This window comes from Peromyscus californicus, unplaced genomic scaffold (assembly GCF_007827085.1).
Source record: "Peromyscus californicus insignis strain IS unplaced genomic scaffold, ASM782708v3 Scaffold_3__1_contigs__length_106647218, whole genome shotgun sequence".
Lineage (NCBI taxonomy): Eukaryota > Metazoa > Chordata > Mammalia > Rodentia > Cricetidae > Peromyscus > Peromyscus californicus.
Window position 1 is genome coordinate 88,469,594 of NW_026294551.1, and position 27,085 is coordinate 88,496,678.

The following is a 27,085-nucleotide window of genomic DNA, read 5'->3' on the forward strand; positions in this document are numbered from 1 at the left end:
GAAGTCCTGGTGGATTTGGGGGGCAGAGTTTAACCCACAGCAAGGGTCGCCCTCCTCACTGAACACACAGTGTCCCCTTGGACCCAGCTTTGTGCTCTGACCCAACAATTCTGCAGTGCTTGGAGGACCCCCCCCCCATGTCCGTCAGAATGCTCCTATAAGACCTTTGAGCATGCAGCTCATATACTGGGGTGTCATTAGCTCCCGGTGCCAGGCTTCTGTGGGTGGAGGGGTGGTGACTCTAGTAAGGACAGAAGGAGATCATGTCAGAGTCTCTCCATCTTGTTTTTGTCTTTTCAAATATCCAGTCTGCAGTCTGACCCACCTACTCCAGGGCATGCTGTCAAGCTTGGCATACCCCCACAGGCCACCTTGCATGCCCCGGAGGTGGTGAACTTGCAATGACGGTCACTTCATATCAGCCCCAATGAAAGACACGTGTGGCCACAACATGCACCTCTGGAGTACAGATGTTGCATTCTATGCCCACATCCTGTGGAAGAAAGATAAATGGGACCCTGGGGAGCCTCAAGGGAAGACAGAGAGTGGAGCATAGCTTGACTATCTATTATCACCTCTACCCTCAGGTCTCCTGGCTGCAGAAGCCGATGTTTGGGATCAGAGATCTCTGTGGTTTTGGGATGCCGTTGCTGCTGTTCCTCAGCCTCCTCTGTCTGGGAAGCGCAATGCCTGTTACTCCTGGTGAGTCCTAACCCCGAGCCCTTATGCTGTCCCAGGCTCAGATTCCTGCTCCAGATCCTCTGGGGTTATGTCAGACTGTCAGTTTGCCAGGAGTCTCACCGACTCCTGAACCTTGGAAACCTCTGCTGGGTGTCTGACTCCCCTATTGCTTCCCCAGACCTAGGCTCAGGACAGGAGTTGGTGGGCATTGTCGGGGGCTGCCCTGTCTCAGCCAGCCGGTTCCCATGGCAGGTCAGCCTGAGGTTCTACAATATGAAGTACAGTAAATGGGAACACATCTGTGGGGGCTCCCTCATCCACCCTCAGTGGGTGCTGACTGCTGCCCACTGCGTACAGCCGTGAGTAGGGTCGCCTACTCCCTTGGCTGTGAGCTGATGGACATTGGGAGGTGGGTGGTACTTTGTGGGCAGGGTTCCTGGCGGGAGGCAGGATTTCTGGGACCCTCTTGATCCCTGTGTATGTTCTGAGATTAATTTCCCTAGCCTTCAGCCTCTCTGAGGGGTTCGTTGTCCTGTCTCTCAGGAAAGAACTGGAAGCTTGTGGCTTTAGGGTCCAAGTTGGACAGCTGAGGCTCTATGAAAATGACCGGCTGACGAAAGTGGCCAGGATCATCCGCCACCCCAAGTTCAGTGAGAGGCTGTCTGCCCCAGGGGGTGCAGACATTGCTCTGCTGAAACTTGACACCCCAGTCATGCTGTCTGAACATGTCCACCCTGTCTCCCTCCCTGCTGCTTCCCAGCGGGTCTGCCCAAGGAAGACCTGCTGGGTGGCTGGCTGGGGTGTCATCGAGGACTACGGTGGGTCCCGGGAAGACCTCATGGCCATTGTCAGCACTGGTGGGAAGAGGCAGAGGCCCCAGCTTTGGTTCTCACCGGCTTCTCCCCACAGAGCCACTGCCCCCACCCTATCACCTGAGGGAAGTCTCAGTCCCCATTGTGGGGAACGGTGATTGTGAGCGGAAGTACCACACCAATTCTTCCTCGAACAGCAACACCAGGATGATCAAAGATGACATGCTTTGTGCTGGGATGAAGGGCCGCGACTCCTGCCAGGTGAGGGCCTGACTATCCTCTCTCCTCTGTCTCTTCCTGACCCAGCACACTGGGCCCCACCCACCCTGGCATGATGGGATGCCTGGAGTGCTGATTCTTGCCTTTTCCCACAGAGTGACTCCGGGGGCCCCTTGGTATGCAGGTGGAACTGCTCCTGGGTCCAGGTGGGTGTGGTCAGCTGGGGCAGAGGCTGTGGACTTCCTGACCTCCCTGGTGTATACACCCGAGTGATGAGCTACGTGTCCTGGATTCATCGCTATATTCCCAAGTTCCCAGAACCCTCAGTGGAGCCAGATGGGATTAATTCAACGGAAAAGACCCTAACAACTCTTGTTGACCCCCTCACTCCTCCTGCTGATCCATCCTTACCCTGTTAAACCTCCCTATCCCATGGTAGTGAAACTCTCCGTGTTCCTGGTCTAAAGTCTTTGGTGTCCCTTAACTCTGGGAGGGAGGGGCTAAAGCCACATCTCTCAGAAGTAGCTGGGCAGCCCATATCTCCTCCTTACCCTGTTTCCCATTAAATGGTGGATTGTCTAAATGATGTCTGCTTGAATTTTGAGCTTGGCACTAAGGGTGGGGCCTGAGCTGGTAGAGCGGGCTGTCCCCCATTAGTGTTTCCGAGAGAAGATGTTCACAGTCACTAAACTAGTCCACACTGTTCTGTGGAGTCCAGACCTCCCAAGGTGGGTGGTCCTGGGCTGTTCCCACTTGCCTGTTCAGGCTCCAGGAATCGTAGGCAGAACTCAGATCCGGGAGACTCCCCAACACTTCATCCTCATTTGGTGGTGGTGTCAAATGCCCCTTTTTGAGCTCCTGTGGGCCATTCAAATTCTAAAGAATTGAGCTCTACTTTTCTTTCTTTCTTTCTTTCTTTCTTTCTTTCTTTCTTTCTTTCTTTCTTTCTTTCTTTCTTTCTTTTCCTTCCTTCCTTCCTTCCTTCCTTCCTTCCTTCCTTCCTTCCTTCCTTCCTTCCTCTTTTGCATGTTTGCTGTGCTTTATGAGCATGTGTGCATGTTCACATGTATGTGTGTGCATGTCTATGTGGAAGCCAGAGGTCGACATTAGGTACCTTCCTCGAGCACTGTCTGCTTTATTTACTGATGCAGGGTCTCTGGCTGAACCCAGAGCTTGCCCATTCAGCTGGTTTAGCCAGTTCACCTGCCCCAGGAACCCCGCCTCTGTCTCTTGAGTGGGGGTGATTTTAACTGGACTGCCACACCCACCTGGGTTTCCTACGGGTTCTGGGGATCTGAACTCAGTCTTCAAGCTTGCACAAGAACTTTAGCCGCTGAGCCATATCCCTGGCCCATTTTGTTTTTTGAGAGAGGGTCACAAGTATCTCAGACTGGCCTGGAATTTATAAAATAGCTGAAGATGACCTTGAACTTCTGATCCTCCTGTTCCCACCTCCCAAGTGACAGAGTTACAGGTATGCACCAACAGATTCCATTATGTGGTCCTGGGGATCAAACCCAGGGCTTAGTGAATGCTAGGCAAGCACTCTACCAACTGCGTTTCAGCTGTATCTCTCTTATTTCTACCCATGATGCTTTGAAACCTTCTGCAGGCACCTTGAAACCGTTATGCCTGCATCTCATCCCAGCTGGATGTCATGAAAAGAGGCAGGTTCTTCTGGGGCCCACAGATGTGTCTGTCATCCAGTGCCTAGGAAAGACCCCCTCTTACCACTGTTGGTGGCCGAGCCCTGAATCTCGAAGTTCTAGCCTCTGCCTGAGAAACATTAGGAGGTGACTATAAATGTTTACTCATCCATCTAACATGTGAGGGTACAGGGGGAAGGTGCAGCCTGTGATCCAGTAGGTGGACCCTCCCCAAAGTCTACCTGTGGACACCTAACAGATTGAAAGTCATGGTGTGTGTAAGCCATATCCACAGTGCTGGGTGGAGCAGCCCCAGGGCACCGACCCACTAGGCAGTTAGGTAGTTTCTAAGCAACAAGTTGAATCAGGGAGTCATCCGGCTTCTTGGGATGGGTAGGCACCAAGTAGGAAGGAGTTCTCTATTAGGTGAGTAAGTGAAGCTGGCCACGAAGGACCACGCGGCCTGATCTCCACAGAGAGTGGGCTGGTGGCTTCTTAGGGGTTAGGAAGGGAGCCAGAACAGGAAATGAGAGCTAAAAGGCACGAATGTCTTTTCAAGGTGAGGAAAATGCTAGAACATGGAGTATGGGAATAGGCTTGCACCCCCAGGCATGGGCTGAAACCCACACAACTACACTCTTCGTGATTTGCTTTTTTTTTTGTTTTTTTGAGACAGGGTTTCTCTGTGTAGTTTTGGCGCCTGTCCTGGATCTCGCTCTGTAGACCAGGCTGGCCTAGAAATCACAAAGATCCACCTGCCTCTGCCTCCCAAGTGCTGGGATTAAAGGCGTGCGCCACCACCGCCCTGCCGTGATTTGCTTTTGAGACAGGGTCTCATCTGTAGCCCAGGCTAGCCTTCAACTCTAAGCAATCCTCCTGCCTTAGGCTCCCAAGTGTTAGGATTGCAGGCATGCACTATCACAATGAGTAGGACTATACTCCTTAAGTGGGTGAATTGTATGGTGTATAAACTACATCTCAGTAAAGCTGTCAAAAATAATAAACTGAAAAAATTCCTTTTTTTTTTTTTTTTTTGAGACAGGGTCTCATCATGTAGTTTTGGCTGACCTAGAACTCACTATGTAGACCAGGCTGGTCTCAGACTTAAAGAGATCTGCATGCCTTTGCCTTCCTAGTGCTGGGATTAAAGACATGTACCACCCTCATATCAAGGCTGGCATGTTTGGTTGACATCACTGGGAGGCTTACTCTTTTTTCTTTTTTCTTTTTTTTTGGTTTTTCAAGACAGGGTTTCTCTGTGTAGCTTTGGAGCCTGTCCTGGAACTCGCTCTGTAGACCAGGCTGGCCTTGAACTCACAGAGATCCACCTGCCTTTGCCTTTCTAGTGCTGGTATTAAAGGTGTGCACCACCACCGCCCAGCTTGAGGCCTGCTCTTTTCTGAAGGGAAATGGAGGAGCAGTGGATCTGGGGATGGGGGCTTGGAGGAGGGGAGAGAGGGGAGGCTGTGGTTGATGTATTATATGAGAGAAAAATAAAGAAAAAAAGTGTATCACCGTGCCCGGCCATTATCTTTTTATTATTTCGAGTGTGTGTGTGTGTGTGTGTGTGTGTGTGTGTGTGTGTGTGTGTGTGTGCACATAGGTCAGAGGACAACTCACAGGACTTTCTTCTCTCCTTCCATCTTGAGGATTCTAGGAATTGAACTCAGGTCTTCAGGATTGGCAGCAAGCGCCTTTACCCATCTAGCCTTCCTGTTGATCCTAAATAAACTTTTTTTTTGAAAGCCTAGAGTTTATTTTTCTGTAAACTATAAAATCAGACGCCAGTCATTAGAACAGCTGCTGGGACACCCGTGTCCACAAAAATGGTGGATGGGGGAGCTCCTGGGCACCCCTCCAGCACAATGGGCTCTGGGGAGGTTGGGGCTTCCCGAAGGCTACATTGAGCACTAGCTGAATTTGAAGAATGGCCCTTTGGGGGTCCTGATAGGTGGGGCGTTCAGGTTTGGCCAGGGTCACATGACCTGGCTCAGCAAATAGAAAGTGTTGGTGTTTAAAGTCACACATCCTGCCTTGAGGCAGCTATGGGATTCACTGCCTGAGATCACCAAGGACACAGGAAGAGGCAGGGACACTGTGGGGAACCCCTGGAACCAGCGTCCTTGTCTCTCATCTATCCTGTCAGCTCAGCACAGACCTAGCCCCAGAATCCTGGAACTCCCTGAGCCTGTGACCTTACTTCCTTTGTTGGGGGAAGTCTCACTCCTTAAACTCCTGAAAATCCCTCAGATCTCATGAGTTGGTGGTGCTTGGGCCCTGGGTTGACTGTCCAGGAGTCTAGGAAACCCTCTCCTTCCAGATAGAGCTGGGTGTGATGGCGTCATGTAGAGAGTGAAGCCGTTCCCCTTCAGTACTGAGCGCCAGGCCTTACCTGCACTGGTGATATGACCCTTCCCTGCTGAGGATACCTGTGTCCATGCCCTCCCCTGACTACTGACCCTCCACGGACATGGAACCCAGTCCTTGACCCCAGGCCTGTGTTGACTTTGGGTAGGATAGCAGGGTGACCATAATACAGGCTGGCTTATTTCACTCTGGCAAGGGCTTCCTAGACCCTAGACTTTTCCATGTTCTGCTTCTCACGCCCCAGTCCAGGAAGGCATCCACAGCAGATTGGTCAGATGAGACCCAGCAAAGAACACGATCAGTGGGAACACTAATTTAGGTGTCCCCGTGATCACCCACATTGGTGCTGGCTGCTGCTTATACAGAGCTCTGAGCAACTCACCCAACCACCCTCTTAGTGAGGAGTAAGCAGAGGAGCTGGGCAATGGAGGCCAGCACCCAGTGGTGGGGCTGGAGACCTTCACTAAGGTCTGCTGCCAACATCAGGGTGTTGGTACCCTGTTCTTCCCCAGCCACAGGTGTCACGTGGTCATGCTTCCTTCAGCTGAGCGGCAGATGCAGCTGTAAGCATCCCCTGCAGCTTATGCTTCCGGCCCTGGGTGGCCTGTTTTACCCACTACCTGCTACTAACTCTCACGGCTGCCTCACTGGTACCCAGAAGCCGTAGGGCTTCCAGATGTCCGCCTCAGCCCCCTACCCATCCCGTTCAAGTGCTTCTGATGCTTCAGGCAGATCCTCAGGCACCAGGGATAAAGAGCTGTGGCCCTGCAGCAGCTGGCCACTGCAGGCCCAGAGCAGAGAGGAGTCATCTGTCATCCAAGTCAGGGACGATGGTAGGCTGGCCACACACACACACACACACACACACACACACACACACACACACACACGAGCGGGTAACTGTCTGAGCTAACTGCTGCCTCTCTCAACATTTGACCAAGTGGCACTGGTATGTCATACTAGGCTGACAGTGTGGCTGCCTGTGTCACCTGGAGGGAGCTTTGGGGTCAGCTGTGCTGGGCTCTTGTGGAGACGGGATGGAGTGCCAGGTGGTCCTGACTAGAAGCTCCGAATCTCCCTTCTTTTTCTCCCTCTTGCAAGCACAGCTAGGTTATGGCCAACTGTGAGGTCCAGGAGCAGTTGTGTCCACCTTGCTAAGGATGGTGGCATTAGTCAGGCACTTTCTTCTTAAACGGTCTCATTGTGTAGCTCTGGCTGGCCAAATTCATAGCAAAAAACAGAAAAAGGAGATTTATTCAATGTGGCCTTATTGGGAAGAAAGACAAAGAAACTCAGTGACTCCTCAAGTCTGTTGTCAGGGTCCTGAAGAGAAGTTGAGGCTTTTTTTGTTTTTGTTTTTGTTTATTTTTGTTTTTTTTTTGTTTTTTTTTTTTTTTTTGGTTTTTCGAGACAGGGTTTCTCTGTGCAGCTTTGCGCCTTTCCTGGGACTCACTTGGTAGCCCAGGCTGGCCTCGAACTCACAGAGATCCGCCTGGCTCTGCCTCCCGAGTGCTGGGATTAAAGGCGTGCGCCACCACCGCCCGGCTTGTTTTTGTTTTTTTGAGACAGGGTTTCTCTGTGTAGTTTTGAGCCTTTTCTGGAACTCACTTGGTAGCCCAGGCTGGCCTCGAACTCACAAAGATCCGTCTGGCTCTGCCTCCCGAGTGCTGGGATTAAAGGCGTGCGCCACCACCGCCCGGCTGAGAAGCTGAGGTTTAAGAGGCAGGCCAGAGTTATACATATCTATCTATTCCTAGTCAAGGTGAGGTCCTGCCCACCACTGACCCAGCATTTGTTCAGTCTGTGAGGCAGGTCGGGGACAGCATAGCCCAGTGGAAGACAGCTAGGGCTGGACCCAGGGCTGCTATGGTGACCAGCAGTGAGGGAGTGTTCCCAGGGTTCACACAGGTCACAACACAGGGCTCCAGCCGACCTGAAGTCCTGGGCCAGGGCCTGGGTGGAATATGGAAGCCTAGTCTACCCCAGTGGCTATAACATAGGGCCTCATGATGGGGACAGCCACGGCTTACCACTTTGTTACTCCCTGTCCGGTATCAGCTACAGGCCCGGTAAGGAGCTCTTCACCCGCCCTGGTCACCTAAGCATTACCCACCCAAGTCCAACAACCTTTAGCCAGCTAGGCCATCATGCCCTGCTTCCTACTCTGCTGGGTGCTCCCCATTTCCACCGTGAGTGCTCACGGGATTGAGGCACTCTCACTTGGCTCTGGGAACATGGCTGGAGGCATCACCATTCCCCATGCAGATGCACCCCGGGACATGGTGTTTTTCTGGTGATGGGACCACATGGAGCCCTCGCTGGCCTCCACCCGACTGCCTAGTTGACGATGACCTTGAATTTCTCATCTTCCTGCCTTTGCCTCTGTAGTGCTTGGGATCACAGATTTACACCATGCCCAGATTATACGGGGCTAGGGGTGGGACCTAGGGCTTCATGCTTGCTAGGCAAGTACTACTAACTGAGCTACACCCTGGCCACGTTTTCTTTGTAAGCATCTTGTTTTAAGATGAAGGAAACTGCCGGGCAGTGGTGGCGCACGCCTTTAATCCCAGCACTCGGGAGGCAGAGCCAGGCGGATCTCTGTGAGTTCGAGGCCAGCCTGGGCTACCAAGTGAGTTCCAGGAGAGGCACAAAGCTACACAGAGAAACCCTGTCTCGAAAAACCAAAAAAAAAAAAAAAAAAAAAAAAAGATGAAGGAAACTGCGTTCTTTGCTTAGGGGACAAAAAGACATCTCTGTCACGAGCCAAAGAACAAAAATATTTTTCAAAGTTTAGGTGCACACAGTTGCTTTGGAAAAAAAAATAACCAAAAAACCCCAAACAAACAAACCCAAGCATCCATGACACTACATTCTCACTGCCAAGGTTACGTTCTCTGACCACAGGGCAGGGTGACTCTCCTAAACACGTCACCAACATTTGTGTTTGTTTCAATATTTGTAAAGGGAAATTGCTTTCTTTCATTCCAACACATAAACATTAGCTGTCAGCAGTTTGTCAACTGATTTATGCAAACCATCCTTCTGCCTCCACAGGTCCTACAATGAACTGTCTCTGTAGACATTGTCATATCAGCTACCACGATCATTGGGAAAGAAACCAACACAGCATTGACCAGATTTAAAGAAACAGCTTGCCATGGAGTCTCAGAAGGCAAGAGCCAGAAATCGCCAAGGCTTTCTGGAGGAAGGGGGTGAACCAGAAACCTTGATGAGTTAAGTAATCAATTCAGGGCTTGAAAAATACCCCAATGGAGTCATGTATGGTGGCTCATACCTCTAATCCTAGCGTTCAAGAAACTCAGGCCGGAAGGTTGTGGTGAGAGACCTCTGAGGTAAACCCAGACCTGAGGCAGGTCTGCAAAGTGACATTAAAAACTGGAGAGAGCTAGCCTGATCTGCAGGGATCCTGCCTCAAAATAATAATGATTTCGAAGCCAATTAAACGAACCAGGTTCCTTTCCTCATGGGGACCTTGTGTGAAATGATTGTAAACAGCAGCCTCTTTGGGAATGTGTGCAGCCTGTTACCTGTATGAGTTGCCCCAAGGGACCTTGGAGACAATTTTCTGGTGGCTATTAACATCTCTGATCTCAATGTTGTCCCCAAGCTGGGCTCCAGGCAGGTGCCTTTGGGACACCCCAGGACACAGTAGTCAGGATTCACATTGGCCAGCTTATCACGTCGTCCATCTGTGCAGAATAAGGAATGCGTGATTGAGGCCCTGTGTAGAGCCAAGTTCAGGGTCCCTGGCCACTGGAAGGTACCTACCTCAAAGAAGTGGGGTTTTCACCAAGTTTAATGCCAATGAATTTGATGATGTCATAGCTGAGAAGTGGCTCATCTCTGATGGCTGTGGGGTGAAATATATTCCCAATTGTGGACAAGTGGCGTCCACGTACTTCCTGAGGGCTTCCACTGTATTGTCCTGCATCCCACCAAATCATCTTCTGTAATAAATCTCACATCCTGTGTGAGAAAACAAACAAACAAAAAGATGGCCAGACAAGTCCTGTGGTAACGAGAGACCTCTGAGGTAAACCCAGACCTGAGGCAGGTCTGCAAAGTGACATTAAAAACTGGAGAGAGCCGGGCGGTGGTGGCGCATGCCTTTAATCCCAGCACTCGGGAGGCAGAGGCAGGCAGATCTTTGTGAGTTCGAGTCCAGCCTGGTCTACAGGTCCACAGAGCGAGATCCAGGAAAGGCACAAAGCTACACAGAGAAACTCTGTCTCGAAAAAAACAAAACAAAAAGAAACCAAAAAAAAAAAAAAACAAACCCAAAAAACTGGAGAGAGCTGGAAAGATGTGACGCCATTCGGAAAAAACAAAAAAAAAGCTCACAAACCTCACACAACTCAAACATGAATTTCAGATGCGTTAAAATGCTCTTTAGCCAGGCGGTGGTGGCGCACGTCTTTAATCCCATCACTTGGGAGGCAGAGGCAGGCGGATGGATCTCTGTGAGTTCAAGGCCCGCCTGGGCTACAGAGTGAGTTCCAGGACAGGCTCCAAAGCTACACAGAGAAACCCTGTCTCGAAAAACAAACGAACAAACAAAAAACCAACAACAACAACAACAACAACAAAAAGCTCTTCTTTTTCTTTTTCAAACCCTGTCTGGTGTAGAACTTGCTCCCTGCAGCACCGTGACCGTGACCCTGGGACACATCTGCTAACGCAGGAGCACTGCAGGGCATCGGTGGGGGACCAGGCCTAAGAATTCAGTTCCTAGCCCTCTGAGACTCCCTGCAGACTAGACTCCCGGAAGTTTACATCCCCTCGTGTAAGCTGAGTTCTAGGTAGGATTAAAACAACTCCAGGGCTGTGGGGAGAGCTCAGCTGTAGAGTGTTTGCCAAGGACACAAGGCGCTCAGGAAAACATAGCCCCCAAACCAGACAAATGATAGAAAACCCAAGGCTGGGCCCAGCTCTGTTCAAGTGGCCTCAGCAGTATCATTGGCCTTGGCCCTTGGGCCTGGGTGGAGGCCACCTGTTAAGAGTGTCCCTTCCGGCTGGGTGGCGGTAGCACGTGCCTTTAATCCCAGCACTGAGGAGGCAGAGGCAGGCAAATCTCTGTGAGTTCGAGGGCAGCCTGGTCTACAGAGCAAGATCCAGGACAGGCACCAAAACTACACAGAGAAACCGTGTCTTGAAAAACCAAAAAAAAAAAAAAAAAAAAAGAGTGTCCCTTCCCTGGAGAGACTTAAACAATGTCTGCCCTCTCCTCAAAAGTGTGATTCCACTAAAGGTCACCATGGGGGAAGCAGTTCGTTTATTGGGCTTACTGAGAGCATGGGGGAGGGGTTATTGAAGCATGGGTAACTCCAAAGCAACTTCACTGCCAAGTCTTCACGCAGCTTGGGGATGATGGTTCCACATGGATGATGCCCTGAGTACATGGAGTATACACTCTAGACCTCCCAGATCCAGAGGACATTTGCAATTGGGGCAGAGCGGCATTAAAATGGCTGCCCTCCTTTCTTTTCTGGTGCTATGATAAAATGTCCTGGCAAAGTAACTTGGGGCAGGAAGGGTTTACTTGGCTCACAACTCACATTCTGTTATTGCAGGGAAGTGGAGGCAGGAAAGAGAAGAAAAGTGTGGGTGATTGTTTGATCCCTTGTTCTCAGCTAGCTTGCTCTTCTCTTACACAGTTCAGGACTCTCTCTCTCTGCCTAGGGAATAGTGCTACTCACAGTGGGCTGGGTCTTCCTACAGCAGTTAACAACCAAGACAGTATACACAGACATGCCCACAGGCCAACCTGAGCTAGATACTTCTTCTTTTTTTTGAGGCAGGATTTCTCTGTGTAGTCCTGGCTGTCCTGGAACTCATTATGTAGTCCAGGCTGGCCTCGAATCTGCAGAGATCTGCCTGCCTCTGCCTCCCGAGTGCTGGGATTAAAGGTGTGCGCCACCACTGTCCGGCCTTAGATACTTCTTTATGAATCTCTTCTCAGGTGATTCTAGGCTATACTGCTGTGGTAGTTTGAATAAGAACAGACCCCATAGGCTCACAGATTTGAGGGCTTGGTCACCAGGGAGTGGCACTATTTGAAAAGATTAGGAGGTGTCACTGGGGTTGGGCTTTGAGGTTTCAAAAGGCCCATTCCAAGCCCAGAGTCTCTTTCTTCCTGCTTCCTGTGGATCTGGATCCGGATACAGACTTCTCAACTACTCCAGCACCATGTCTGCCTGTGTGCCACCATGCTCTTCACCATGATGACAATGGACTAAACCTCTGAAACCGTGGTCATGGTGTCACAGTAATAGAACACTGGCTAAGACAGTCACATTGACAAAACTGACCAGCACAATTCACCCCCGTCAATGTGATATACAAATGTTGTACCCGTTTCGAGAAACCCCCAGAGACCACCAAGGAGCCGGTTTCCAATGCAAGCACATAAGGGTCCTTTTATTGTCAGGTTCAACCTGGGCCACTGTCAGGCAGATGGAGGGAAATGAGGTGGCTGAGAGCCCAGGTGTAGAGAGTTTTTATAGGGAAGAACTGCAAGCTGGGGCTCACATACTTCAGCAACTTGGGATTGGGTAGAAAGGATATGAGGCAAGGTGATTTTTTTGAAACTGTTGGTCTAGACTTTGGGCGTGAAACCACATTTGAAACCATTGGGTTAGACTTTTTGCCAGGGAACTACAACCCACTGAACAGGATTATCTGAATTATCTAGATATCTTCAAGGGCCATAAACTGCAGACTATACGTCTGCAGGAGCATACTGCTCTGCATCGGTTCGAGTTGTCATGGCACATTCCTGAGGTCCTTCGAGGAACTGAGTACAGCAGGTGGTCTAAGATGGTGGCCCTACCCTAAGATGGGGTCTGTATTGCCTTCACACAAACATGTCATTTAAACCATAACTTTTTATTCCTTGTCTCCAAAGTCTCATCTGTTAATAGGATATAAAATAAGTCCAACTCTAAAAAGCCCCTGAAGACTCTCTCAATTATGAAATCCTATGAAAAGTTTTAAAAAGCTATAGATTTAACTTTTCTTATCCCTAAAGGGAAGAGCTGGGTCATAAAGAAAATCACACCAGAGCAAAACTAAAATCCAGCAGTGTAAATCCAAATCCTGTCATTCAACGTCTGACATCTGGGACCCACACACAATCTTCTGGAATCCAAAGGGCTCTCCAAGTCCCACTTCTGCTCTGCTGTCTTCAACATGGAGCTTCTCTCTTGGCCAGCTCCCTTCCACACCTGCAGTGCCCCCTGACAGACAGCCCATGGTCCTGGTCTTTTCAATACTTGGAGTCTCTGTGGCAACTGAGCCTTCACCTTCTCCAGTATCTTTTCAGCACCTCTTTGCAGGGATTCGAACCTGCCACAAGGTGTCAAGCTTCAGCTGCTTTCCATGACCTCTTCAAACCTGCGGTTTTCATGCCCTCAAAACTAGTACCACCCGAACGATGCTTTACAACATTGCTAAGTTTGACCAGCTCAACATGTAGCCTGGTCCCCTTGAGCCAGCCTCCATGGGTTGATCCCGAGGAAACACATTCCTATTGTCCCAATGACACGTGAGAATTTCTACTTCAGTGGTGCTGTGCTCTGGGACCATCACATCTGCTTCTTCAGCCCCAGAATAATTGGCGCCCTCAGGCAGGGATCCAAAGACCCGTCTCTGCCCCCACATTGAGGGAGTGTCAACAGGCGACAGCTGATAATAGTGATGGCCTCTGGCAATCAGCCGAGATGATCTAAAGATAATGATGGTTCCGAAGATCATGTTCCACCACTAAAAAGGAGGCCTCGCTTTGCTTGGCCATGTCCACGTTGGCCCTCACTCCCATCTCATCACGCAACCCTGGCACAGGTGCCAGCCCCAACGCATAAACAAAGTCGTTAAGATAGTTATCTAAGCATTTCCTGCCCGGTTCTGATGCCCAAGTTGTCTTTTTACGGATGTTGGACATGTTAATGGTGTTTGAGAAAGCCAGGATTCACACCAGGCAGCTGGGGGTCATCTTTGTCCAGTTCAGCATATAAACACTTCCTCTTTGCCTAGGGCTGTGGGAATTGTCTGTCCTGCTTCCACCTGAGATACACTTCCGTCACCGAGTCTCCAAAAAACTGTGCCATAGGCGATCTGAGCACCCACACCTGTTTTTGGGGTCTTACAAACACCTTATGGGTGGTTCTCATAGGAGAGGACCTGGAGTTTCCGGGGCCAAGGTGAGTCCTCAGCTTGGCTCTGAGCCACTTCTGACAGCCCCTATGGAGGGGACAGTGGGTGTTCCGACCCTTCTGTGTGGACAGAAAGAAGGGACACTACAGGAAGCCAGTTACTGACAGATTCTCAGCTGAGGTCTAGAAGCTTCCTTAGCATCCTTGTGTTGGCCACAAGATGGGTAGGATGGGATATGTTGGTGGCCAGACCGGGATTACTTTAACGGGGCACTGTGGATATGTGATGTGGGAGAGCCCCTGAGTTTGGCACCACCCCGGCTTCTACTTAGTGTGTGCCAGTGGCGTCTTCACAGGCTCCAAACCAGAAATGCCCACAGATGCTGGCAGATGTCTCCTCAGCACACACTCCCCTGGCTGTGCTGGGTTGGGCGTGGGATCCAGGTGGTCTATGAGTTCCTGCCAAGAGCTCTGTGGGCCCAGAGCAGGGAGAAACAGAGTGTCATCTTGGTTGCAAGAAGGCTACACCAAGCCCAACCTATGCTTTCATGAGGACAAAGGAGTTTTGAGGGGGCATCCATGGAGATGTACCTGGCCCCTGCGGTGGCTGAGGCCCTGCACTGCTCAGAGCCCCATCCCTCCTGCAGATGTTTCTGGTATATCTCCTGGCTCTCTCCTGCCTGGGAAGCCCTGTGCCCATGGCCTCTGGTAAGTCCTCATCCACCTCAGTAACTGCTTGGCATCAGGTACACTATCCTGGCCCCCAGCTGTTCACTCTTATGGCTTACCTGAGCATCGGGTGGCATCATCTGGTCCAGGATGGGGGTGGCAGGAGGCTGGTCCTTGTTGTCTGACTTGTTCACATTGTTTTTAGTGTCTGTCTTCAAAAGCAAGCCAGTGGGCATTGTGGGAGGTCACCGTAGCCAGCGGGGGAGGTGGCCATGGCAGGTCAGCCTGAGGATCTACAGTTACAAGACGACCTCCTGGGTGCATGTCTGTGGAGGCTCCATCATCCATCCACAGTGGGTGCTGACTGCTGCCCACTGCATCCAAAGGTGAGACACCACTGGGGGTGCCTACTGGGTGTAGAATGTAGACAGTGGACTACCCCAGACCAAGTGCCTCCGAGCCACCCAGGGTCTGTCCTCCCCCAGCCAGGATGCCGACCCAGCCTTATACCGGATCCAGGTGGGGGAAATATACCTCTACAAGGAACAGGAACTTCTGAACACCAGCAAGATCATCATCCACCCCAAATTCAACATTTTTTTTTTTTTTTTTTTTCGAGACAGGGTTTCTCTGTGTAGCTTTGCGCCTCTCCTGGAACTCACTTGGTAGCCCAGACTGGCCTCGAACTCACAGAGATCCGCCTGGCTCTGCCTCCCAAGTGCTGGGATTAAAGGCGTGCGCCACCACCGCCCGGCCCAAATTCAACATTTTTAATAAGAGGTTTGACTTGGCCTTGCTGAAGCTGACTACCCTCCTAACCGTATCCAACTATGTCTGTCCAGTCTCTCTGCCAAAAGACAACTCAACCTTCAACTCAAGTGACCAGTGCTGGCTGACTGGCTGGGGCAACCTTCTTGAAAATGGTAAGCATAGCTGGGGCTGAAAGGTGGAGAGACAGAGGGGGCATTGCACAATCTCTCCTTCCATGTCCCTTACCAGAGGGCTAGCTAGCAGTGTGGAAGCGAATGGGTAGAAGCAAGGCTCTCCTAGGACTCAGCTGCGCATTGGGTAAGCTTCTTGGCCACCGATGAAACGCCCACAAAAATCAGGGACATTTTCAGATCTCCTGGCCAGCAAGTAGCCAAGGCAGAATCAGCCTGGGCTGCCCTGGTTTGAAGCTGCTGCTGCTGCTGCTTTTCGGGCTCTATCCCATGCTGGAGGGAGGCTGATTAGATACCCACCAGAGGCTCCAGACACACACATACCTTTTTCTAGTATATGTTGCAGCCATGCACCATAGACCCAGGGTGCAAGCAACAGCAGCGAACTCTCATTTTGGAGTGTCTGAGGCCAAGATTTCACTGCTGGCTTCAGGGCATGGTCCTTGTCCCTTCTAGTTCCTCCTGCTCCACACGCTGTCACTTGTGGCTTTATCACTCACCTCTGCTGTGTTTCCACATGTCTGTCTCCTCTGTGTTCTCTTCTGCCTCCTGAAAGAACTCTTACAAGGAGAGTTAGGGCCCATCCAAAATCCAGGATGAGCTCATTAGGTAGCCTAGGCTGCCTCAGACTTATGATCCTCCTGCCTCAGCCTCAAGGGCTAGGATTATAAACCTGTGCCACCATGCCTGCCTCACAATGGCCTCGTTTTTTAACTAGTAACATATGTAAATAACTCATCTCTAAGTAAAGTCACATTCTGAAGTTCTAGGTGGATATGAATTTGGAGGGTCACTAACTCCTATTTATTTATTTATTTATTGAGACAGAGTTTCTCTGTATAGTATTGGCTGCCCTAGAACTCACTCTGTAGATCAGGTTGGCCTCAAATTCAGAGAGATCTGCCTACATCTGCCTCCGAAGTGCTGGGATTAAAGATGTGCACCACCAACCACCCAGCTCTAACCCCTTTTATAGACTCTAAACACATTTAACACAGAAGGATATGTGTGTAAAGATAGCTTGAGATCATGGCCCCATCCAGGACACATGGGGAAATGGAGGCTCTGACTCAATCCAGGACCAGTATGACCGGCATGAAGTGCATCTGTTAGGCTTGGGGGCCATGTCCCCTCACTCTTGCTTCCTGCCCCTTCCACCCCTCCAGTACCTCTGCAGCCTCCCTATCAGCTGTATGAGGTGAAAACCCCGATTTGGGATGACAAGACCTGTGAGCAGGCTTACAGGAAAAAAATGCATCGCAAAGGCAAAACTAAGATCATCTTTGAGGACATGCTGTGTGCTGGCACCTTAGGCCAAGGCCCCTGTTTGGTGAGTCATCCAGGACCGACTGTGACCCTCCCACTCTTGATCCAGATGTTTCACCCTTCAAGGGGGGCTGGATCCAGGTATTTCCTTATGTTTTGCCTCTAATGGTACTGCTCCTCTTCCTGCAGGGTGACTCTGGGGGGCCCTTGGTCAGAGGTTGCTTATACTAGTCAGCTTGGCACACGGTCAAATGTGTATGAAACATTACTCATCTTTTTTTATCAAATACCATAAAACTTGTATTTATGAGGAACTAAAATCTCTTTATTTTACCCCACCTTATAAAACTTTTATGCAAATGTTTTGATTCCCCTTGGTAAAACCTTTGTTTACTTTAAAGCCTTAAAAGAGTCAATCTCATCCCCTTTTCCTTCACTTCGTTTGTGCTGATTCTTTTAAAACTAGCCAATCAAGAAAGGCTGTGAGGTCGAACCCTAGCCAATGGAAAAAAGACACAGTCACCATGTGGACTAGACTAAAAGTCAAGTCATCTTCTTTTCCTTCTCCTCCTTCTCCTCCTCCTTCTTCTTGTTTTTGTTTTTTGAGACAACTTCTCTCTGTAGCTTTTGGTGCCTGTACTGGAACTCTGTAGACCAGGCTGGCCTCCAACTCACAGAGATCCGCCTGGCTCTGCCTCCCGAGTGCTGGGATTAAAGGCGTGTGCCACCACTGCCCAGTTCAAGTGTACTTCTTGTCCCATGTGCTCAAACCAGTTGGCACGATGGCCCCTGTGTCCCGAATTTCTTTCTAACAGAGGAAGCAGGGCATACTCTGGCCAGCTGTGCCCACTGCTCAGGCTGGCTCTGACCTACTGCAGGCTCTTCCTTGAGCAGCAGCATGAAATTTACAACTCTGTAAATTTTGCATAATATATAAAATAACAGCCAAGCATGTTTCTAGTCAGATACACAAGGTATTAAATGTACTAAAGCCAACTGAAAATAGTTGCTTACCAAAGCAAAATTAAAGATGTCACCAATAACCAACCCTTCAAAAGACCTTGACTTTAAGACATTTCCTAAGTAGCCAAAAGTCTGAAACACAGACATCAGAAAACAAAACACAACTTTTTCAGATGAAACATACAATCTTGTCTTAAATTGACAACGTAGTGTTAAACAATTTCTTTAACAGCATCTGGTAGGGGCTGCAGAGATGGCTCAGTGGTTGAGAGCACTGGAAGCTCTCCTGGAGATATTTGCTTGGTCCCTAGCACTCACATGGGGGTTCCCAACTGTAACCAAGGGCACAAAGAAACCAGCAAACTAGACCACTCCCCAGGTAGAAAGAAGAGTTTATTTGGGGACTCAAACTGCTGGGGGGCATCTCAGGGGCAGAGAACAGCAGCCCACAGGGAAAGCCTTGTGGATTTTAAGAGGACAGGAGTGGTGGGAGGAGACATGACGGCCAGAACAGCCTGGGAGTTAGCGTGGGGGCTTTGATCTGCGGCAGGCTGTTTGTGTTAATCAGGACTAGGTGTCCTTGCCCAGGGTAGTTGACCATCATCATGGATGAGGGAAGGAGTGGCTTTCCTGGTAACAGAAGCCACCTTAGGAGATCCCTGAGGGATACTGAGTTTGGGTTTCTGTTACCCAGTGACAATCCTGTTGACCTGATCAGAGTCCTTCTGTTTAGGACATTGCCACCAGCACGGCCATCTTGGAGGGAGGCCTGCCTAGGACCTAACAAAGCCATTGATAGCTCCAGTTCCAGGGGATCTGACATCCTCTTCTGGTCCCTAGGGGTACTGTATACACATGGTACACTTACATTCAGGTGTAACACTCATATGCATAAAATAAAAACAAATAAAATTTAAAAACAAAACAAAACCAAAAACTATCTTGCAGCTGGGTGTGGTACACACCTTTAATTCCAGCACTTGGAGCGGGGGCAGAGGCAGGTGGATCTCTATAAGTTTGGGATCAACCTGGTTTGCATAGTGACTTCAAGGCCGGCCAAGGCTCCATTGTGAGACACCCCCTCTCCCAACAAAACAAAACAAAACAAAACAAAACAAGTCTATAGGGATTAGATTGCACTGTGCCACCTAAAGCATACTTACGTTGCCAGTTGCTCTCTCTTTCTCTAATAAATGTCAAAGAAGATAAAGGCACCTTACCAAGATTCTGCCTGTGAGTGTTGGACTTTCATTTTCATATGCTCTCATATGCAGTGTTCTGAAACCGCAAGCAATTCCATGTGATGCTCGTGCATTAACTAAGCTGTCACTGTTTCTCTTTTAATAAACTCACATGTAGCTCATTGGACATCTTAACAAGCACAGAGGCACAGCAGAAGGAAAAAGATTGATTTATTTATTTTGAGACAGGGTTTCTCTGTGTCCTGCCTGTCCTGGAACTCACTCTGTAGGACAGACTGGCCTCAAACTCAGAGACCCACCTGCCTCTGCTTCCCAAGTGCTGGGATAAAAGATATGTGCCACCATGCCTGGCTTTTATGCTTTTATATATATATATTTTTTTAACTGACCTACTCTCAGCTGTGAGCATGTCAGTTATGAGAGCAGCTTCTAGTCTTGCTATTTAGTTTCAGGGTTAGGGTTAGGGTGTAATCCCAACCGGCTTGAATTAAGATTTTCAATTGTCTATAAACTGTGTCTGAGTGATCATCCTGGTGGGCTCCCTGTAACAATCCTCTCAGAAGTAAAGTCTAGAAAAATTTGCTTTGTTTCTTAATTTTTTTTTTATCCTTGGACTTTAGGTTTAAAAAATAGACACAGAAACAATTGCTCTCATGTAGTCCAAAATGACCCAAAACACGTTCACACATACACTTGAGGATTTTTTTTTAAGGCATTCCAATTGTGGTTACCAGCTTAAAATGAATCTTAAAAAAAATAAACAAAGGGCTGGAGAGTTGACTCAGCAATTAAGAGCACTGGCTGCTCTTCCAGAGGACCCAGGTTTAATTCCCAGCACCCACATGGCAGCTCACAACTGTCTGTAACTCCAGTTCCAGAGCATCTCATCCCCTCTTCTGGCTTCCATGGGCATCTGGCGTGCAAGTGGAGCACGAACGTGATGAACGAGAAACAGAAGGGAAGGAAAGGATGTGACTGCTCCGAGGTGTGGTGGAGGCGAAAGTTTACTGTAGCTATGTGGGAGAGCACAGTCAGAGGCAGGGACATCTGGGAGAATCCAGAGTGGACATGACCCTGAGCCATATGAGGAGAGGGGAGGGGAAAGGAGAGGGGAGAGAGGGGACCAGGTACAGCAGCTAAGAGGGCAAAGAAAATACCAGGTAACCAAAATGGTTGGATTATACAGGGAAGGACAGCCGGGAGAAGGGCAGCCCAGCCCCTGGGCTGAAGAAGTTTAGGGTAAGGGGTGGGGTACGCCAGCCAGCAGGGCCCTGTAACAGGTAGGGACTGAGGGATGCAGGGAGAACCTGGTGGCCAGCATCTGCTTTGATATGTTAAATAGGCACCTCAGCCATTCATGCTGGGGTGGAGAGCTAACACATCCATGCAGGCAAAACATTCATATACATACCATTTTAAAAATAAATAAGTCAATAACTTTTAAAATTCAAGAGTCTGGTGTGGTTCCCGTTAGAAATAAGTTCCGGGGGCTGGAGAGATGGCTCAGAGGTTAAGAGCACTGGCTGCTCTTCCAGAGGTCCTTTCTTAGCACCCACATGGTGGCTCACAGCCATCTGTAACGAGATCTCGTGCCCTCTTCTGGTGTTCAGGCATACATAATAAATAAATAAATCTTAAAAAAAACAAAACTCTACTTTAAAAAAAAAAAGAAAGAAAAGAAAAGAAATAAGCTCCGGGCCTCAAAGAAAGAGACCACCACTCCAGCTGAAGTGTCTGGACAAGGCAAATTTAACTCTTGATCAACAGCGTGCTCAGAAGAGCGAACACATGGAGACAGGAAGTAAGTACATTTGTGGTTGTAAGTTAATAGATTCCAAAGATTTTTTTAAAAGTATTTTTTAAAAGTAACTTATTTATTCTTATTTTATGTACATTGGTATTTTGCCTGCATGTATGTCTGTATGAGGGTGTCAGATCTTGGAGTGACAGACAGTTGTGAGCTGCCATGTGGTGCTGGGGATTGAACCTGGGTCCTCTGGAAGAGCAGTCAGTGCTCTTAACCACTGAGTCATCTCTCCAGCCCCTCTGGCTATCTTATTCCTATGGTGCTCCCCTCCCTATCTGTCATCCTGTCAGGGTTCTATCTAACTGCTAATCCCTCAGTTGACACTTCACATCTTTCAGAAGCACTTTGCTCAGGGCCAAGTTTCTCACTCACACATTCTCCTGGTCCCTAGGGTTGGGATGCAGTGGGGCACACAGGAAACACAGGATTGTGCCTTTCCACTGTCCTGGGGAGACCCTTTGCTCTGAGACCCTGGTGCCCAGTGCTGCTCCCTTGTCTCAGCTTCTGCCCAACATCCCTTCTTGCAACAGAGCCCTGGGTAGCCACATCCATCTAACGGCATCCCTGAGACCAGAACCTGGTTACGACCCTCTCGCTGGCCAGTCTGTGGTCTCTTTGCTAAGAGCTGCACCCCACCTCCATATGGCTCTTTCTGATCCTATCACTGGATGAGACAATGGTGGCCTGATTGTTGTTATGATAGTCATCCAAGCATTTCCTGTCAGGCTCTGATGCCCATATTGTCTTCTTACTGACGTTGGACATGTTAACAGTGTTTGAGGAAGCCGGGGTTCAGGGTTCAGGTTTGAGGTAGCTGTGGATCACCTGTGTCCAGTTAGCATATAAATCCTTCCTCCTGCTCAGGGGTGTGGGAATCGTCTGTCCTGCTTCCATCTGAGAAATACTTCTGCCACTGAGTTCCCAAGAACCTGTGTCCTTGGCAGTTCTGGGCACACCCGCCCCTTTTGAGGGCCTTATAACACCTGTAGCCAGTTCTTATATGGGGGGACCAGGTATTTCTGGAACCAAGGTGAGTCCCCACCCCGGCTCTGAGCTGCCTCTGAGAGTCCCTATGGAGGGGGCAGGTGGGTGTCCTGACCCTCCTATGTGGACAGTAGGGATGCCTCAGAGAGCCAGTCACTGACAATTTCTTAGCTGAGGGCTAGAAGCTTCCTTTGGCATCCTTGTTTTGGCCACAAGATGGGTGGGATGGGATGCATCTGTGGCGGGACTGGGGTCATTCTAACGGGACACTGTGGATATGTGATGTGGGAGAGCCCCTGAGTTTGGCAGCACCCCGGCTTCTACTTAGTGTGTGCCAGTGGCGTCTTCATAGACTCCAAACCAGAAATGCCCACAGATGGGGGCAGATGCCTCCATGGGGCACACTCCCCTGGCTGTGAAGTGCTGGGCTGAGAATGGGATCCAGGTGATCTGTGAGTTCCTGCCAGGAGCACAGAGCTTCCAGAGCCAGGCTAGCTAGGCATCTCTTTGACCCGAGAAGGGCAAATTCCATTGTAGAGCCAGGAGTGGAGCAGGCACATGGCCTGTCCTTGAGTGTGGAGGTCCCCTGGGACTGCTGCAGGGCCCTTCACCCACCCAAACACTCCAGCAGTCAGGATAAGACTTCAGGCAAATGTGTTGCCTAATTGGTCCACAAACAGGAGAGCTTGGCTTGGCTCACTGTAGACTCCAGGCAACATCTGTTCTTGGATTTGACAGTAAAGCTTGTCACAGCGGCCACAGTCCTGTGGGTGTCCCTGACCAGCACCAGGCTCCTAAGCCTCAGCTGCCCACTGAAGCAGCAGGGACACCCTTGCAGAACGCCCTGGGGCAATTTCTGCAGGATGCACTTCGTGGTGCTGGACACCACAGGTCCAACAGAGGAGCCCCAGGCCTCAAGTTCCTTGTGACATGTGTTGGGTATGGCCATGTGTTCCCGGCATGGGGGAGCTGCTCCACTCAAGTCTCAGAGTTCACTAGATGGATGGGGGATTGCCTCACCCATAAAACACAGGCTGTGTCAGGGAGGGATACCTGGCACTTCTGAGACACCAGCCGGAGCCACAGCCCTCCTCTTCCCGACATTCCTGGTGATGCTACTGCAGGCAGGTGGTGACACCCATGTAACCTGGCTGACAAAGGACTTCAGGTCCCTGAGCATGGGCCACCAGACCCCTCCCATCTTTCTTGAGGTCAATTGCCACTTCCTCCCAGCTCTTCCTCCAAGCAGAGGCCTGGCCAAGCCCCCTGCCCACTTCCTGGGGCTTGAGGATAAAGAAGCTGACAAGCAGGAGGAAGCTGTGGAGACTTGGCATGGTAAGGGCATCATCCTCTGCTTTCCCAGAGGCCTCCACTGCCTTCGGATTTCACTGTTCTCCATCCCAGCCTAGGCAATCCAGTCCCCTCCAGGCCTTTCCATGCTCCTATCCTTGCCCAGAATTACGCTCCAGCCCCCTCCATCCTGATGGCAGTCAGTCCAGCCCCCTCCATATACTCTCTCTGTGTCTCCCCAGATGCTGGGCCCGCTGTGTCTGACCCTCTTCTTGGTTGGGTGCACCACTGCTGGAACCCCAGGTGAGTCCTCACCCCACGTTACCCTTTCCTTCTACACTGGTCCCGTAAAGCCCTGTCCCCGGGACCCTTGGGACACACGTGTGAGCCGCTCTCCTGCAGGGGGGGTGGCAGGCTGAGCGCCGCCCCTCCCCCACCCTCTGCGTGTTGCTTGCAGCGCCCCTGTCTGAGGATGTGCTGGTGGGCATCGTGGGGGGCCACAGCGCCCCCCAGGGGAAGTGGCCGTGGCAGGTCAGCCTGAGGATCTACAGCTACTACTGGGCCTCCTGGGTGCACATCTGTGGGGGCTCCATCATTCACCCACAGTGGGTGCTGACCGCTGCCCACTGCATCCACCAGTGAGTGCCTCTGTCCTCCGGCGCTGGGGAGAATGAGGGGTAAATCAGAAGGGCCAACATGGGGCTTCAGTTGATTCTGTCCGGGAGGACCTCCCCACAATACCTAGAGTATGTACTCACAGCTTCTTTCTGACCCCAGGAGAGATGCTGACCCTGCATCCTTTCGGATCCACGCTGGGGATGTGTACCTCTACGGGGGCAAGGAACTGCTGAGAGTGAGCCAGGTCATCGTCCACCAGGACTATGTGCATGCTGGCCTGGGCTCAGACGTGGCTCTGCTCCGGTTGGCAGAACCTGTGCAGTCCTCTGCTAATGTCAAGCCTGTCAAGCTGTCCTCTGGGTCTCTTGAGGTCACCCAGAAGGATGTGTGCTGGGTGACCGGCTGGGGCACAGTGAGCATGTACAGTAAGTATTGGGGAAGGATTTGAGCTGTGGGAACAAACTTGCCATCTGAGGGCTCCTGGTGGGTGATACCCAGGTCCTGGGAGCAGGATCCAAAGAGGAGAGATAGAGCTGTTGAAAAACACGGACTAATCTGGCTGCACCTCCAAGCTGCTCTGCACATCCATTGGAGTCTCTGTACCCGAGGCCAATGACACAGTTGGGCCCAGGATCCCAAGACTCTGAGGTAGAATGGTTGCTACTTATTTTCCAGCTAATAATAAAGCATTTTGGAGAAAATGCCAGAAAACAAACTCATTTGTTTGACCCTTGACAGACAAGCAGACAGAATTCATGTGTAGAAGTCCTAGAAGTTATAAGTGAACGTGGACCCTTCAGGCTGTCATCCACACATTCTTTTCCAGAAGGGGGATGCCGAGGCTCAGAGATGGAGCTGGACTTGGACAGGGATGGAGCTATGCTTGAGACAGGCCTCCTCTCTACTCCCAGGTGGAGCAGTAGGATTGTGGGATGGGAAGGGGAATCTATGCACCACCAGCCACATCTCTCTTCTCCACAGGATCACTGCCCCCTCCCTACCGCCTGCAGCAGGTGCAGGTGAAGATCGTGGACAACGACCTTTGTGAGGAGCTGTACCATAACGCCTCCAGGCACCACAATCGTGGCCAGAGACTGATCCTACAGGACATGTTATGCGCAGGCAGTGAAGGCCGAGACTCCTGCTATGTGCGTCCCACCCACCTCCTCCTCTCTTTGTCCATTCCCACATCAGGGCCAATAACTATCAATGCTTCTTTTTCTTACAGGGTGACTCAGGTGGTCCCCTGGTCTGCAGGGTGGCAGGCTCCTGGAACTTGGTGGGAGTGGTGAGCTGGGGCTATGGCTGTGCCCTGAGGGACATCCCTGGGGTCTACGCACGTGTGCAGTCCTTCCTACCCTGGATCACTCGGCAGATGCAGAGGTTCTCCTGAGCCCAGCTGCTGGCCTCATGCTGGTCAGCTGAGGATGGGTCGTCTTTGATCACAATTCCAGGGTTTAGGCTCTGGAGTGTTGGTGCCCAGTGCACTGAGCACTAGCTACTGAAGGACATGGCTCTGTTTCCTGGCTTCCTAAATAAAGATGTGATGCACATTTGTGTTCAAGTTTTTGTGTGAATACAAAATCTATTTTTCTCTAGTGGAAACACCTATGGGTGCTGTTTTAATGGTTTTCTAGACAAGGAAACCAAGGCCTGAACTCACCAAAGGTGGGACTCAGGCAGGTCTGCATGTGTTCCCCAGGCACCCTGAATAGTTATCAGGCTGATTCTTGTCTCTCAAGCACCTAGCATCCCTAAGCATCCTGGAATCTAGATATGGTGACATTGTGCAAAGACAGAAAGGGTGACAATCCCAGATAGCCAGTCTTGGGACAATGATACTCTGACCCTCATCAATGTCACCACGGGGCCAGGAGACTGCTGCAATGTTGACATCCTTCCTGTACCTCATTTTTTTTTAAACCCCAGGACCCTGTAGACTCAGTTACCCAGTGTGGCTAAGGTTATCTTCGGGGCTTGGGCTGTTGCCTTGAACTACGCACAGTGGCAGCTGTCTAATGCCCAGGGTGAAGGGGAGGGCCAACAGCTTCCCGGCCTCCCTCACAGAGCAGTTCTGACCCAGGTGCATGGTGGGGAGGGGCTTGGTACAGAGGGGTTGACTAACTATTTTCACTGGGAGCAGCAGGAGAAGGAGGGTGGATTGGGTCGGAAGCATCTACTTCAGACTCAGACAGGACTATCCTCTCATCCAGAGGCTCCACCTAGGAGTTGGTAGTCTGCAGAGATCATCCAGGTGCGTAGGGCAGTGAGTTGCACTGACCTTTGTGACTTGTAGGAGAAGGGAGGGGCCTGGCGAGAGCTAAACTCAGATGAGATTCATTTCAAGGGGTCAAGGGGCAAGAGGGAATGGAGGGGGCTCTGCCTGGGGCTCTGCTGAGTCTGGAAGGGGAATCAGGATTGCAGGGGAGATCTTAGGTCCTGAGGGGCTCCCAGCTTGCTGAGCAGGGCCCCAAGGTAGGTCAGGCCTGGCCTCTGTTCCTCTGAAGGGAAGCAGGTGCCTTTAATATGGCTTCTTTCCCTTTCTTGCCTGTAGCTGGGCAGAGCAATGGGAGAGAGGTGGTCACTTCAGGGAGACCTGATTCCCATGGCTCCCACAGGCTTCTGGACAGTGCCACTGTCCTCAAAGGTACCACATGCTCTCTAAACACACACACACACACACACACACACACACACACACACACACACACACACACACACACCACAGCCCGTCAAGAGCACGACCTGCCCTGTGCTTCCAGCACCTCCCCAGGACAGGGAGGGTGGAGGAAAAAGGCTTTTCTGAAGCACACAACTTGGGTGACATTGCTTCAGGGTCAGAGAGCAAAGGGTGGGAGAATCTGGAGTCTCGGGACTATGGCTGTCCTATGGCTCCCAGGATGCCAGCCCTTTCTCTTGTAATTCCCCCTTCCTGGGGGTGAGGAGGGGGTCCTCAGGCCCCTGAGAGGATGGGGTGGCCAGGGTGCTGGGGCAATGGGCACTGCTCCTCTGACTGGTACAGTCTGGTTCCCACAGCTGTGCTTGAGACCCTCCTGTGCCACCCTAGTGACTTTTTCTGTTTTTGCCTGTGATACACTGGGAGCCAGGGTCAGTGGGCTCTTTGAGCCCAAAGTCTGTGCCCCGCTGTGCTCCATGTGGCACTGGATACCCCATTCCTGCTGTGGCACTCAGTGTCTCTTGTAGTATTTTGTGTGGCTCATAGGACACTAAGATCTGGAACAGGGAGCCAATACTTGCCAGCACTTCTAGATGCCAGAAATGATACTAAAGGTGTCCTTCTGCTCTTCAGAAGAACATGTAAGCATATGTGCTTCCAGTTTACCTATCAGGCTACAGAAATATTCCCTCAGTCTCTGCCCAAAAGCTAGTGGTCACAAGTGAGCACGCACGCACGCACGCGTGCATGTGCGCGTGCGTGCGTGCGT

At 50.7% G+C, this 27,085-nt stretch overlaps 3 protein-coding genes and 1 non-coding gene across 4 annotated transcripts; all 4 read left to right on the forward strand.

The window, feature by feature from the left end:
• Positions 1–592: 592 nt before the first annotated feature.
• LOC128122836 (mastin-like) lies at positions 593–2,225 on the forward strand. The gene is made up of 5 exons (XM_052758600.1): positions 593–702; positions 860–1,040; positions 1,225–1,499; positions 1,591–1,754; positions 1,868–2,225. Exons 1-5 carry the CDS (start codon positions 609–611, stop codon positions 2,129–2,131), a joined length of 978 nt encoding a protein of 325 aa, XP_052614560.1. The 5' UTR covers positions 593–608; the 3' UTR covers positions 2,132–2,225.
• Positions 2,226–9,177: 6,952 nt separating this feature from the next.
• On the forward strand, positions 9,178–9,312 carry LOC128123538 (small nucleolar RNA SNORA70). The gene has a single exon (XR_008222717.1). It is a non-coding gene; the product is annotated as a small nucleolar RNA SNORA70 (small nucleolar RNA).
• Positions 9,313–14,546: 5,234 nt separating this feature from the next.
• Positions 14,547–17,006, forward strand: LOC128122627 (serine protease 28-like). The gene is made up of 6 exons (XM_052758257.1): positions 14,547–14,607; positions 14,774–14,954; positions 15,054–15,162; positions 15,335–15,491; positions 16,676–16,839; positions 16,965–17,006. The coding sequence occupies exons 1-6, from the start codon at positions 14,547–14,549 to the stop codon at positions 17,004–17,006; spliced, it is 714 nt and encodes a 237-aa protein (XP_052614217.1).
• A 6,257-nt stretch (positions 17,007–23,263) lies between these two features.
• Positions 23,264–25,192, forward strand: LOC128123230 (serine protease 29-like). Its single transcript, XM_052759416.1, has 5 exons — positions 23,264–23,324; positions 23,479–23,659; positions 23,799–24,064; positions 24,621–24,787; positions 24,868–25,192. The coding sequence occupies exons 1-5, from the start codon at positions 23,264–23,266 to the stop codon at positions 25,030–25,032; spliced, it is 840 nt and encodes a 279-aa protein (XP_052615376.1). The 3' UTR covers positions 25,033–25,192.
• Positions 25,193–27,085: the final 1,893 nt, after the last annotated feature.

Bases quoted from the DNA above. Each gene is read 5' to 3' on its own strand.
- LOC128122627 (XM_052758257.1), top strand. From the start codon at position 14,547: ATGTTTCTGGTATATCTCCTGGCTCTCTCCTGCCTGGGAAGCCCTGTG. The intron at 14,608-14,773 runs GTAAGTCCTCAT...CATTGTTTTTAG, and splicing joins CCCTGTGCCCATGGCCTCTG to TGTCTGTCTTCAAAAGCAAG. The intron at 15,163-15,334 runs ATTTTTTTTTTT...CCCAAATTCAAC, and splicing joins TCATCCACCCCAAATTCAAC to ATTTTTAATAAGAGGTTTGA.
- LOC128122836 (XM_052758600.1), top strand. From the start codon at position 609: ATGTTTGGGATCAGAGATCTCTGTGGTTTTGGGATGCCGTTGCTGCTG. The intron at 703-859 runs GTGAGTCCTAAC...TTGCTTCCCCAG, and splicing joins CGCAATGCCTGTTACTCCTG to ACCTAGGCTCAGGACAGGAG. The intron at 1,500-1,590 runs GTGGGTCCCGGG...TTCTCCCCACAG, and splicing joins GGGTGTCATCGAGGACTACG to AGCCACTGCCCCCACCCTAT.
- LOC128123230 (XM_052759416.1), top strand. From the start codon at position 23,264: ATGCTGGGCCCGCTGTGTCTGACCCTCTTCTTGGTTGGGTGCACCACT. The intron at 23,325-23,478 runs GTGAGTCCTCAC...TGTTGCTTGCAG, and splicing joins CACCACTGCTGGAACCCCAG to CGCCCCTGTCTGAGGATGTG. The intron at 24,065-24,620 runs GTAAGTATTGGG...TCTTCTCCACAG, and splicing joins GGGCACAGTGAGCATGTACA to GATCACTGCCCCCTCCCTAC.